The 15,018-nt window shown below is 38.9% G+C and overlaps 1 protein-coding gene across 5 annotated transcripts in view; it reads left to right on the top strand.

The window, feature by feature from the left end:
* The window catches only part of SORCS1 (sortilin related VPS10 domain containing receptor 1), a 581,948-nt gene that overhangs the window by 312,904 nt on the left and 254,026 nt on the right, over positions 1-15,018 (top strand). For all 5 annotated transcript variants that reach the window (XM_061162594.1, XM_061162593.1, XM_061162595.1 and 2 more), the window contains exon 3: positions 3,989-4,088. In XM_061162594.1, coding sequence (XP_061018577.1) covers positions 3,989-4,088 — 100 coding nt within the window. The remainder of the gene's footprint in view (positions 1-3,988; positions 4,089-15,018) is intronic.

The following is a 15,018-nucleotide window of genomic DNA, read 5'->3' as shown; positions in this document are numbered from 1 at the left end:
TAAATATGTCTGTGTATGGTGCCTATTTTTAAGATTGTTTCCTTTTTGCCTTCACATCAGCAGTCACTTTATAGTTAGTATAACTGGCATTTCTCTTGGCAAATTTGATTTGTTTTAAATATTTTTATTGTTCTCCTTTTCTTATGAAACCAAGAGCCATTATCGTTGTTTGGCTGTTTTTTTTTTTTTTTTTTTCTGGTCTTTCATATTGTTTCCCAAAGTGTGTTGTTCAGAAGACTAATCTCATTAGATATCTCTCACGAATGGATCCTATAATCAAATATGTTTTGAATATGCTTCATGAAATATGCATGTAAGAGGTTCACAGTGTATATTAGAATAATAAAATTTATGTATGTATGTAAGAATAATAAAAATTCTAAGTTCTGAAGTTAAGAAACGTTAAATTTTGCCTAATCAAGTGTTTCCTAACATTTTTTTTATCTCGGATAATACTCCTCTCCCCTGTATCTAGAGATGACACTTAAAATATTTAACAGCTAGTGCACTGGCTCCACAGCCAGCCTGCTGCTCAACTGTCTGTCTCTTCTCTGTTCTTTCCGAGCCCATGTCCCTAGGAGACTGAATTTCCCACATTTGACTGTGCAGGCATGACTGGAAGCATCTGTTGGCTGTTGAAGGGGAGTTTGGGTTTGCAGATGGACCCTAGGAATTGCCTTCCAGGGTGCAGTACCTCCTCCAAGGTCACTCTCTCCTCCGCAGGGGCTCAGGCTGACTGTCATAGGCAGTGGCATTCAGAACAGGTGCTGGAGCAAGTGTCTTGGGTCACACAGTGACACTCTGCTGTTTCAGCCCTCAATCTTTCGGTTGCTGGGACTGCAAGGAGATCTGGGCATTTTCCAAGGAGAGGCCCTGGTGATGAAGCTGGTAGGAGTAGCCTCTCAGAGAATGTGGTGCAGTAAACTCTTTGCCAACTGGTTCGCCATCATCGAGTGTCTTCACTCCTGTATCCCTGTACCAGTGTATCCCAGCTGGTTGGTTGTTTTACTGATGAAACTTGCCGACACTCTATGTAATTCTGGCTCTGTGGGACAGCCACAAACAACTGCTTGTCTGTGACATTTGGGGTATATGGAAATACATCAGTTTTTTTTTTTTTTTTTTTACCTTTCTATTAGTTACTATAATACCACAATGTTTAAACATTTAATTTGGCTTGAATTGAGAATTAACACATTTTGATTCATTTTTTGAGCTTTGAAAAATCAAGGGGCAAAAATGGCCCAAAAAGTAATGGCAGATACCTGAAGTTTCTGGGCTACTGATGTTATAATAAGAGAAAAGTTCCCAGTAACATTGTAAATTATCTGAAAAAGAAGTAATTCATGTAAATCTGAATTAGTCACTCCATTATCATCTTTCACACTTGAATTTCAGTTAAATGTGCACACACACACACACACACACAGTTTGCCCTTGTAGTTGTAGTTTGTGTTTTGAATGTAAAAATATTCTTTGAGTAGCTCAGAGATTGAGTTGATAGAAATTATGGGAAACTAATTTTCATGCTTTTATAAACTGATCCCTGCTTCTCCTTTCTTTTATCCCACTAGAAAAACACGAACTGTTCTCTCATCCCTAACAGAGTTCTATCAGTTTCTGCCTACCACAAAATTTATAAAATGTGAAAGTATTTGTACATTTAATCCTCTTCCCATCACCCCTCCATAGATTTTGCATCTATGTTTTTTGTTCTTGAACTTGTATCATTCAGAATACAAATAGAAAAAGTTATCCAATGAAAGGAGCTAGAGAAAGACTAGTTAAATTTTGGAGATAAGCGAGTCTCAGTAAGAAGAGAAAGCTGACTCAGTAAAACCATGGTAAGAGTGGGAAAAACTGGTCAAACACCAGGATTAGACTGAGTAAGGAAAGAAGCCTCAGATATTTCTTAGAAAGTAGGAGGAATTTTCATGTCCAGATGAGTCTGATGAGAAAAAAAAAAATGTGGAAGGAGAATTTAAAGAAGTTTGTCGTGGTTAATAGATAAGCTCTTCTGTGAAGAGATTAGGAATATTCTTCAAATATTCTTGGTTATTAAGCAAGCATTTGTTTGACTGGGCTAAAGTCCAGACTGGTCTTGAGGAAATCTAGTTATATACTTGGATTACATAAGGTGACTTCTAGTTTTTGATGCTCTGACTATAGCTGACCCCTGAGCAACACAGATTTGAACTCTATGTATATCCACTTATACACATTTTTTTTTTTTTAGTAGTAAATACTGTAGACTCTACTACCTGTGGTTGAATCCTTGGATGCAGATGTTGAGAAACTGTGTATATAGTGGGCCAGTGATAAGTTGTATGCTGATTTTTGACTACAGGAATTGTTGGCACCCCAACCCCCTTATTATTCAAGTATCAACTCTACATTGCTTTTCTAAAACCCTATCCATTTTCCATTTTTAAGATCCATAGTCCTTCTGAGAAACTTTTCATAATACCCCAATCTTCAGTGATTTGGAGTGTAATCTAAATTCTATAAAGTATTGTCTATATTTACTTGCTTATAATTTGTGTATATAATATTATGTATTATAGTCTAATATCATCTATATTTATCTATCTTATATAAACATTTTTTGGTAAAGAGCTCCCTGTGTTTCTAGCCATAGTAAATTCTTAATTCCTTAATTCCTAGCTAATATGTTTTATAGCTTTCTAGCTCTGGTGCCTGATCCAGAGTAGGCTTTTAATGTATGACATTGAGGTTGATAACAGACAACTCTTCTATTTCATCTTTATGGTGTATGGAAATATGAAACTTTTATCATATCATAAATAAGTTTGAATAATTGCATTTTTGTGATTTTTCTGATTAAACCAACTTTATTTTCTGAGTCTTGTTAATTTTCATCTCTTTCGTTACATATAACACATTGCCACTTTCTTTTTCTGCCTTTCAAAGCTATTGGATTCTTGAAAGTAGGGACTGTATCCTGGAACATAGCACAGAGCCTGGTTCGTTTTAGAGGCTCTACAAATGTGAATGGATGAATTGCATTTTCTTTGGGAATCTCCTATATGTGTAAAGAAAGCTCCTATATGTGTAAAGTGACAGATTTTATATTTGTTCTGTTTAAATTAAAAAAAAAAAAAAACTGTGGTATAATGTAACACAGAGCTTAGAGTCAGAATACCTAGAGTCAAACTCTAACTGACTTTGAAAAGATCATTCATGTTCACTCAACCACTTTCTCCAAATACATATAATATTTCCTACTGAACTTGGTTGCAATGATGATCTAATAAGATGTACAATTCTGAAATACATAATAGACTTATATAGAGAAGGTGATTAAGGTCTGTTTATTCAGTCTAAATTAATAAGTCATTGACCAATGTCAAGAAAAGATGAGAGAATCTCCAAAAAAGACAGAGTCAGTGCCAAGAAGTAATATCCTCCCAACTCCAAGTGGCTTAACACTGGAAAAGGCCACCGAGTAGAACTGTGAAATTTCACTTACTATTAAGACATCTTCTTATTCTTAAATAATAAGAGAAGACTGAATGACCTTTGGAGGGACTAGCCCACCGTATATTCTATGACTCATGAAAGAAAACACAATTTGTAGATAAATCAGGAGAACCTACTTTTCCACTCTGCCAAAGATAAAGCAGAAGTTTGGAAATGTCAGATCTAAGTAAAAGGTCTTTATTTCTTAGTCTTGATTCAAGGGACACCCTCATTCTTAATCTTTGAAAATTAAACACATTCTCTATGCAATGCACATACCTTAAGGAGCAGTGAGAGATGGAGTTTTAATTTTTACCAATTCAATTTAAATGCAAATGTTAACCACTCACATGATGCTACTGTGTACATAATTAAGCATCATTATATACTACATGAATCATTTAGAAACCTCTGGAGAGCCATTTTACTATGTAAAACATGCATTACACTGACAAGCAGGCAAATGACGTATACTTCTGTCCTCATTAATGCTCCTTTTGAATTATAGGTCAACCGATTATGGGACAACCTATGAGAAGCTGAATGATAAAGTTGGGTTGAAAACGATTTTAAGCTATCTCTACGTGTGTCCTACCAACAAGCGTAAGGTAAGAAGTGTGTATTCAGCATGCTGTTTATTCATGATGTGACTTTTGTCTTGGCTGGCTCACCTCCCTAAACCACCTAAAAATCCATTACAGTTAAGCTTTAAGAGGTATAAAGATGAGTTGATGGATGTTAAGGTGGTAAAATGTCTGACACATCATAATTTTCAGATCAGCAGCTGTGAATGTAGGAGAGAGAGAGGCAGATATATCATTATCATTTCCAAAAGGCAGCTATAGGGAATGTCCTGTTGTGTGGATGTTCCAGACTCTTACAAGAGCTCTGACCAATCAGTGGCAGGAATCAGAATGAAGCTTGACAAAACAAAAGAAAAAATAGGATTTTCATGCAATGTCCACCTCTATTCCCTTGACATGGAATAAATAGATTGACTAGAATTGAAGTGAATGCATTGTCCTTAGCAGGTTGGAAGTTTCATTTCTAAAGTTTATTCAGATTGCACACAAATGTCTTGTTGGAGGCAATGCTGGAAGGAACCCTGAAGATCATCATATACCACATACTAGTTTTACAGATGAGGAAACTAGAGTTCAAAGAAAGGAAATCACTTACCTCCGTCACAGAGTTATAGGCACAGTGGGACAAGAATCCAGCTTTCTTGTTTGGCCATCATCCTGTTTCCACTGCATTGTACTGCCATCATGATGAGAAGTTATTTATTCTTCAGTGAAAAGTGAAAGTGTTATTGCTCAGAAGTGTCCAGCTCTTAGCAACCCCATGAATGCTCCTCTGTCCTAGAATTTCTCCAGTAAGAATACAGGAGTGGGTAGCCATTCCCTTCTCCAGGGTATCTTCTCGACCCAGAGTCTCCAGCTTTGCAGGCAGATTCTTTACCATCTGATACATCAGGGAGCTGTCATGAAGATAGGGTTTATTTATTCTTCAGAGAGGGATGTTATTTTCTTAGGAAGAAAATAATATTTGCTTTTAAATGAGAAAGACCTATTTGTTTTAGGAGGAGAGTGGTACATTCATTGTCTGGTTTTAAAAATTTGCACTATCAAATTCTGACATGTAATTTCTAAGTATTATATAAGTTATATGAATATATAAAAATATCTATCAGGAAATTGAAAAAGGTTGTTCATTTGTCCCAAGCCTTGTTCTGTTGGTAGCCCTGATACCTATGTTCTCATATCAGATCTGTCAATAGGTACTATCATTGACCTTGAGCAGGTAGGTACTACATTTTGTCATCTGGCCTGTGGAAGGTGGATTAGTATATCTGTAAACAGTCATCCTCAGCTCTAACTGTATATTCAGAGCAATGAGCATCGTAGAATGTGCAAACCTCTGCCCTATCCCTGTTGCTCTGGCTTAGGGCTCAGGGAACTATATCTTGTCCAAGTTCCTCAGGTGCTTCTGGTATATACCTGGGTTTAAGAACCGCCTAGATAGGGTGTAATATTTCTTCTGGCTCTAAACATTTCAAGTTTTTCCGTTGGAGCAGCATAATTTTCCATTGTGCATAGACTCTGAAGTCAGATGGCTTGAGTAAAAACCCAGCTAAGCCAATTAACAAGTATATAACTAAGGCGATTTACTTAATCTCTCCTAGCACAGTGTCATCAAATTGAAAATAAGGATAATTATAGTACCTACCTCAGGAGGAAAGTTTTAAGGACTACATTAACTAAGGCACTTCAAGTGTTTAGCACAGAATAGCTAAGGCCTTATCATATTTTCTCTTCGCTTTATTCTCCTTTGCTCATCTTTCTTCTCTTCCTCCATCAAATAATTACTGGAAATAAGTAGTGACCATCCTCTATAAATATCAGTGTTTAGTAGATTTTCTGCAATGATAGAAATGTTCCTTTAAGCTGTCCAGTGCTATAGACTCTACGCACTTGGGACTATTACTTAAATTATGGCTAGTGTGCCTGTGGAACCAGATTTTATATTTAATTTCATTTTAGTTAATTTGAATGTAAATAGCCACATGTGGCTGTTGGCCACAGTATTGGGCAGCACAGTTAAATAATGTCAGCCTCACAAATTTAGAGATTTACCCTGAACGTTCCTATCTTGCCCTTCGTGACTGATGAATGGTCCAGCATCAACAATTACATCTAAACAATTTTGATCTGTTGTATGCAGCCCTAAATTGAGGAGCTGAACTTATATCCTTTATTTTTTATAATGAGATTTATCTGTGTTTGTTAGCTTTGAATCAATTCTTGTAATCTCTATTGATTTTTCCTCTAGTTCACACTTTTAGTAAATTTTACTTAACAATCAACCAATTGTAGGCACCATGAGATATAGAAAGAAATAAGCAGCTTTCCACCCTCAGAGATCCTGCATTCTAGTAGTAAATGCAGTATGACTTTTTTCTGTAACTAAGAAGTCTCTGACTCTGCTTCCACCTAGCAGGTGTCTTTGGGTGAGTCGTTTACATTTGTAAAGTGATATAGTCAAAATAAAGGAATTTACATCTAGAAGAGACCTTAGAATTGTTCTGATCTAGGGATAGTCTCTGCTTTATTAACGCCTTTAGAAAGGAATATGGTTTTAAAAGTCACATGTCAAGTACTGAGTGTCAGCATAGGCTTTTCTGTAGCAGCAGAGTACCTGGGAGTGACCTGAAAGCTACAAGATTGTTAGCAGGAACAGGACTTGCAGAATGAGATCTCAAGTCCAAAGGTAGCTCCTAAAGCTAGAAGGAAAGCTTAGACGTAATACAGAAAGGAGCCCTGCCATCGAACCTTTTGATGTCAATATATCAATGTCAATCAAGGTGCATAGTTAACGATAGTTACTCACAGGACTTTCAAAAAGATATTTGGCTATGGGCATTTAGCTGAAATTAAAACCCGGCTATTCCTTTTTCCAGAGAAAAAGAAACTGTTGCGCATGACTCTGAGAACAGCTTTCTCAGTGCAGATTCCCTTCCAGAAGCAGAGGCAGGCCTGAGCTGTTTAAATCACGATGTTTATGGGTGAACCTAAGAGAAGGGATCTTTTCCTCTACAGATAAATGAGGCTTTCAGGGTCACTTTCTGAGATGCTGATAGATTTAAGAAATATTGGAGGACGATGAAGGTCTTTACAATGGTGCAAAAATCAATAAAGTTGACATAGCAATATATTTGTGTTCAGTTTTTCTACTTATGAGGTGAATTTATCACCATGAAATATGGACTTTCCCCCCCCAAAGGGACATACTTGAACCAAAGAGATAGTACCTGCCCAACATTTTACAGTGTGAATATATTTCCCCCAATCAATGAGAGTTTATGTTTTTAAAAAAAAAAAAAAAGCAGCAGAAGAAGAAAAGAAATATCAGGCTATATTAATTATGCAGGACAAAGGCATTCATGTTTGCTCTGATTCTCCTAGGACTTCTACATCCTCCAGTGAAAAGGCAGTCTCCTTTTAAGGGTAGTATTAATTCTTTTAAGTCTCCGCGGTACTGTCTAGCAAGTTAACATCTTTTGTACCAGATACTTCTCTCTCCTCTTCATATCAGTGAGAGCAATTGGAATAAAACTGACATCAGAGTAACTGTCTTACATTCCCAGGAACCCGTTTTGCCTTCCTGTTCTTCTTGCTATTTTTAGCAGCTTGTCAGGACAAGCACAGTTCTTCAATCAACATGTCTCCAGCAGTGGACTTCATGCCCTGGCTTTCCAGGCAGCTTGTTAGGGGGCATTACTGGGATCAGCCTCCCGAACAAAACAGGCCCATATTTATAGTTTAAATTGATGATCATTCATTGGCTGTTTCTCTGCAAGCCTGCTGTAAATTACAGCAACTTTCCTTGGATTTGTCTGTTACAGTAAAAACTATAATCTCATCTTAGGTCAGTCTAGGCAACCTTAACTGACTGAGAGACATAGAAATCTGGCTCCCAGGTATTATCCTAGCTCAAACATCCTCTGTGTCAAAGCAACTCGACACCTGGCCTCAGATATATGCTGCTGCTGCTGCTGCTGAGTCACATCAGTCACGTCCGACTCTGTGCGACCCCATAGACGGCAGCCCACCAGGCTCCCCTGTCCCTGGGATTCTCCAGGCAAGAACACTGGAGTGGGTTGCCATTTCCTTCTCCAACGCATGAAAGTGAAAAGTGAAAGTGAAGTCGCTCAGTCGTGTCCGACTCTTAGCGACCCCATGGACTGCAGCCTACCAGGCCCCTCTGTCCATTGGATTTTCCAGGCAAGAGTACTGGAGTGGGTTGCCATTGCCTTCTCCATATGAGGTAGGCTCAAAAGTCACAAGGGTGAGTATGCACAGGTGCCAGAGGAGAGGCAGGCTACCTATCTGTCACCATGCCTCTAAGGGAACACACTCCCCCCTCCCAGTTTATGATAAATCCCAAGGCTTGCTGGATTCAGAAGTAATTTATTGGCTACCTATATATAATCTTTTGTGAGGAAAGATGATTTAACCTGTACCTGAAATGGACATCTGGGATGTAGAGGGTGATGGGAAAAAGTAATACAAATGTATCATAGAAAAAAAAAAATCAATGCTGAAACCTAAGTCTTACTCTTATATTCCCACCGAGTTTATTTGTTTTCTGCCTAAAAAAGGAAAACTTCTTTATATTCCATGTGCATCTGTCCATAAAACCTTACCCATCACTCCCAACCAACCTTAGCTATGCTCCCTTCATGCAGTGTTGTAGAACATCTTCAAGGATTAAAGAATACAAAATCCTAAGTGGAATCCATCGGGAGAGAGAAGAAAAAAAGGTGTTTTGTTTGTTTTTTTTAAAACTCAGAACAGCCAATTCATTTAGTTGTACCCTCTGTACAGTATGTTCCCAGCAAAGAAAAAACCTAGAGATTATTTGTTCTTTATGTTTCCTGTGCCCCCTGCATATCCCAGTTCCTTCTTCTTTCTGTGTTATCACCACTTAATTAATATCGTTCCTGCTGAGAGAGCCTTCCAAGACTTTCATCCTATAAATAGGATCCTGGCTCTCCAGAACACATTGATCATTCTTGCCGGTCTCTTGATACATGCCAACAGGAAACACTGTTTGCATTTTCTCCAGATGTTTAGGTTTTAATTACCATGCTGTATGTGGCACGTTCTAAATAAGCATGTGATTTTTGACTTGTTGCCTCTTCTTTTTACATCCTGGGCTTAATGCCTCTTGTCATTTGCTTGGGTGGTCTATAGCATGTATACATGTGACCTTTTCCTGGAGAAGGAAATGGCAGCCCACTCCAGTGTTCTTGCCTGGAGAATCCCATGGGCAGAGGAGCCTGGCTGGCTACAGTCCATGGGGTCACAAAGAGTCAGACATGACTAAAGTGACTTAGCATGCATGTGACCTTTTGGGACAGAAAAGAAGTGTGCTTGGCAATGTCCTCAGCTTCTCTTAGGAAGAATGATGAAATTATTGAATCAGAGCCTAAAAGATGTTGGACGTTTTAAGTTGCTGCTTTTGTGTTTAACAGATAGGGAAACTGAGTCTTGAGAGTTTAGTATCTTGCCTGAGGCTGCATGAAGCTGGCAAATAAAGAACAAAGATGATTAAACCTTTAAGTGTTAGTCATTCAGTCATGTCCCATTCTTAGCAGACCCCATGGACTGTAGCCCATCAGGCTCCTCTGTCCATGGGATTCTCCAGGCAAGAATACTGGAGTGGGTTGCCATTCCCTTCTCCAGGGAAATCTTCCCGACCCAGGGATCGGACCCAGGTCTCCTGCATTGCAAGTAGATTCTTTATTGTCTGAGTTAAGTGAAGTGAAGTTGCTCAGTCGTGTCCGACTCTTAGCGACCCCATGGACTGCAGCCTCCCAGGCTCCTTCGTCCATGGGATTTTCCAGGCAAGAGTACTGGAGTGGGTTGCCATTGCCTTCTCCAGTTAACTTCTCTGAGTTAAAATCATCCTCAAATGCCACCTATTCCATAAAACTGAATCAATTCCGCTAACAAAAATTTCTCACTCCCCCTGATCTCCCAGGCATCTGCTTCTGTCCAGCACTTCTCACTCCTGATTACAATTGTTCTTGATCCTGTGTAATCACCCCTTTAGAGTGCAGAGTCCTAGATGGGATATTGCGACTTGATCCACTTTCTTGTCTCTAACAATCAGAGCACAGGGTTTTGGGGTCCAATCATGTCCAACATGTGGCTGAGGATTTGAATTGAACTTAGGTGGGTTTTGGACTCCGAGGCTGGATCTTGAAAAGAAAAATACAGTGTGAAACTAGCTTTGACTCATTTATTTTCTCTAATTATAAAATTAATTTTTTGACGTGAATAAATAAGGACAGTTAAAAGGAAAAAAAAAAATCCCTGTAGGTTTTAATAATTTCTAAGTCATAGTTTTATCTTTTTTATAATTTTATATATAATTTTATCTTTTCTAGCCAAGAAGAGCATGATTAATATTTAAAATTCCAGGACTTTGCATAGCACTCACTTGGCATTATCTGGTGAGGCCGAGGGGAGCAAGTGTATTGTATAATACATCAAAGGGGGTGCGTGGCATTTCCCTTGGCAGACAGGCAACACTTGCTCATTCTACCCTAACTCTTTTATCTGTCCCTTTGTACACAAGATCATGCATTTGCCTCTAATCTTTTAAAAAATAATGTATGTTTCATTCATAAAGAAGTACAACGCATGAATCCAGAAACAGAACGGAAGTTGTATTTTCCAAACTTCAGTAGAAGTGACTTTTCTGTAGGTTTTTTTTTTTTTTTTTCTTTTTTTGAAACAAATACTAGCTTGCCTGCATTTAGCCTGGGCAATGATGGCTAAAGGGAGTAAGGGAGAGATCGCGTCCTTTGATCCTTCCTGGGTATAGCTGAGTGTTTATACTGTTTCAGTCCATCAAACATTGTTCTGTTCTTTTCTTGAGCCTTCAAAAATCAAATCAAATCCAAGAAAGCATGCCATATCTACATTTTTTTTTTTCCTCTGGGTGATGTTCCAACAGTCGTCCAAGCCCCTGGGTTTAAAATAAGCTACAGAATAATAAGTGTAAAGTGCTCTGTTTGAAATGGGCAGAGCGCCAGGAGCAGTGCCCACCTGCAAACTCCCCTGTCACGCCAAGGTGGCCCTGTGGGGCCCTCTGGGACTCCTGGGATCCACAGAACACAGTGGTAAGACAGAAACAAGAAAAGAAAAAAGTGAAACCACTGATCTAAGCCATTCCCCCTCTGTATGTGGAACTACATTTGAAACAGCCATATACTTTGTACTATTTTATAGAAATCAAACCACTTATGATAACATTCATAGATTTAAAAATCTAATCAAACCAGTCTTTTTTATTTTAACACAGTGTGGTACAGAGTAGGTACACAGTTGGTTTTTATTAACTTTTGTCTCTGTTTCTCTAACACTAATTTAAAAAGGAAATAAAAGAAAGGCAGATTTAGAATGTGCCTAGTTTTCCAGAACTTACCAGGTTAACTAGTAATTCACTGTTTTATTTCATGAAGCTTTAAGTAGCAATGCATATCATTTTGTTGTTCTTAGAAAGAAGCTTCTTGCATAATTAAGATCACATATTTGTTATTCCTCATTTGTAAGATGTTGTGTCTATCACATATAATAAGCATCTGATACATTAAATATTTATGAATCACTGATCTACAAGGAAACAACTAACATATCTGCATAAAGGTGAGTTTATAATGTTGATGCTATTATTCAGAGTTTTATTAGCCACATTAAAGTAACTAGCTAGATTTCAAACAAGTAGAATGGTTATAAGTACCCAGTAGTGAGTGTAGTGAAAGTTGCTCTGTTGTGTCCAACTGTGACCCCATGGACTGTAGCCTGCCAGGCTCCTCTGTCCATCGGATTCTCCAGGCAAGAATATTGGAGTGGGTAGCTGTTCCCTTTTCCAGGGAATCTTCCCAACCCAGGGATCAAACCCAGGTTTCCTGCATTACAGGTGGATTCTTTACCATCTGAGCCACCAGGGAAGCCCTATAAATACCCAGAGGTCAATCATTTCAAAGTTTAGGTAATGCCTTCTAGTTGACTTCAGGTGATATTTCTTTCCCAAAGTGGGGGAAATAGAACTCTGTCTTTTGGTGTTATTCCTTTTTAACATGTATTTAATGAGGGTAGAGATAGCCTGAATTAATCTTGAAATATAAAGTAAGAGTGATCTGGAAACTGTATGCTTCTTATACCAATGAATGGGTCGCAGAAGATAGTTGTTTCTGTGGGCCTGTGAACAGAAATTTTCTCAAAAATGAAAACAAACCTATATCAGAGGCTGGTAATCCTTCAAATATGCCAAATAGGCTACCTGCTTAACCTTCTTTGGGGAGCAGATCTTTTTTTATTTAGTTATCTACCTCCTTATTTATTTATTTTTGACTCATCATCTGTCCTTATTAGAATTCTTGTTCTCTGAAGTTTGACTGGCCTAATGTTAAATGCCCATCCATCACCCTTTTATGAAGGTCAGATGCATTATTTCAGGTTGATTCCAAGTTATGCTGTGCTGTGGAAAATGGTCAGAGGTCTTTTCAACATTCTGGTCTGTTTGCTTCCTGCATACTCCCTGTGGTTTCTCAGAGGTTTCCATCATTTGGTGTTTGACACACTCTATCTAGAACATTTGTTTCTCGTGAATAGCCCTTGCTGCTCTCCTGAGGGATGGAGATGAATGCCGGCTGCTACAGGAAATGTGCCATATTTACTAGGGTGGGGATGTTTCTCTCCAGTATATCAGATCTACTCCAAGCTTTCTTTTGGTGCTGTCAGGAAAAACAGAGTCAATGTTGATGAATCTTTAATAAAATCACTACTTTTTTTTTTTCTTCCCTGGAGAAGCTAAGAGAATACCTCTAGCCTCAGGAGCTGGATTGCTTCCATTTAAACAATTCCTTTTTCTGACCTGACCTTCCTCTTGACCAAATCTTCTTTTGATAGTTTTTCCCTCTGTTCTTCTAGGAATCCACCTCTTACTGTGCTGGGTCCCTAGCTGCTAACATGTTTCTCATTCCATAACCTTCCAAGTCAACTACTTAAAATAGGTTTCACAGGACAAAATACCATAACTTGTTGGTACAAGATGGACTACGATCTTCATAGGCAAAAAGGCCGATAGTGCAGCGTATACAGTCTGATGCCTGTACCAGGGCAGTCCCTTCTTTACCTGCTTGGGGTTGTGTGTGCTTTGCTTGGGGACTGGAATACTAAGTGTCTCCATGATTGACAGCGTCTCCCAGCCAGGAAATGAGCATACCTGTTGTGGAGAAAAGAACGATTGCAGATGAATCCAAATAGTATAGAATGGGGGAAAATAAAACAGCCTGAGGACACTGTCTCTCACAGATAAGAGAAAAGTTATAGGGGGAAAGACCCAGGCTTTAAGCTCAGAGGGATGATGGTAGAGGTTAGTGCAAAGCATTTAGAAAACAAAATGGTGATGAGAGAAAGGTAGTAAAAGCACAGTGAACTCATAAGGTTGAAGAAAAAGAAATAATAAAATCATATGTATTCTCAGCAGTAGATTAAGAATGTCTTGAGATGTATGAGAAAGGAGGTCTGGCTCATTCACTAGGAACTTATTAAGATTTTCAGAGGGAGTACAATTTACCTTTATCTCTCTGCTCTTCCTGAGTACTTTCAAAGGGGGAAAAGATGTTGATGGCTGTGGCTGAAATTGGTTTTGCCAGGAAGGAAAAGCAATTTAGACTCAAGTGTGGAGGAGTGGCAGGCCTAGATCCAGGCTCCCCAGCTCCCCAGTGGCAGATTCAAATATCATCGCCACTGCCTGCGCTTAATGAACTTCTCTCCTTTTAATGCTGTCTCCCTTAGCTGCTCCCCATCCCTCTATGGAATGGCCTCGTCTATGTATGTGGACACCTGCTTGTTTCTGCACTTGTCAGGTGCTTCAACTCAGCATCTATCTTCAGTCACCATGGAGCTACACTTTGTCATGTGAAGGCAGTCATTGTGAATTTTTGCTTAGCAGAGTTGTGTCGGACTCTTTGCGACCCCACGGACTGTAGACCGACAGGTTCCTCTCTCCATGGGGTTCTCCAGGCAAGAATACTGGAGTGGGTTGCCATGCCTTTCTCCAGGGGATCTTCCCAACCCACGGATCAAGCCTGCATCTCTTACATCTCCTGCACTGGCAGGCAGGTTCTTTACCACTAGTGCCAAGTTGGGAAGCCCTAATAGAGTCATTAGTCATGTGTAATAGTTAATCTAATGCACCCTGAAGCTGCTCTGACTGACTTTAAATTCCAGCTAGGCCACATACCCGAGAAGGCAATGGCAACCCACTCCATTACTCTTGCCTGGAAAATCCCATGGATGGAGGAGCCTGGTAGGCTGCAGTCCATGGGGTCGCACAGAGTTGGACACGACTGAAGTGACTTAGCAGCAGCAACAGGCCACATGCTAGGTATGTACCCTTAGACAAGATTTCATTTGTTGGTTTATTTGTTATTAACCTCACCGCAATACTGTTGCCTTATCTCTAAAATAAAATGATTGTGTCCATATCAAGAGTTATTGATAGTTAGGAGACGAGTTATAATAAGCGAGAAGAACAGTTGCCTGACACATAGCAAATAGTTAGTCTCATTGTTCTCATTTTTATCTGTTTCAAATTATATGGTCATGCCTGATGCTATCATTTGTCAACTCAGACGATCTTTTTAAATGACTATATTGTGCCATATCTTTTTTAAGAACTAGGAAGCAGAATAGAAATAGAAGACTTTGTCTTTGCTCTTTAGGATTGTACTGTCTGGCAGAGGAGATGAGTATATAAACAGTCAACTACAGCATAGAACTTATGAATCATAAGAGTTATGTACATAGAACTCTATTTTGGGGACCCAAGAAAGGCTTCACAGAGGAGCAAATATTTGTGAAAGCAGAAGGGAAAAAGAAGATGAAGAGTGTCTTTCGGTGTGTGTGTTGTGAGAAACCAGTGTTCACAGATCACAGTGCATACATAGCATTGATT

This window comes from Dama dama, chromosome 15 (genome assembly GCF_033118175.1).
Source record: "Dama dama isolate Ldn47 chromosome 15, ASM3311817v1, whole genome shotgun sequence".
Taxonomy (NCBI): Eukaryota; Metazoa; Chordata; class Mammalia; order Artiodactyla; family Cervidae; genus Dama; species Dama dama.
This window is presented reverse-complemented; position numbering and strand designations above follow the sequence as displayed.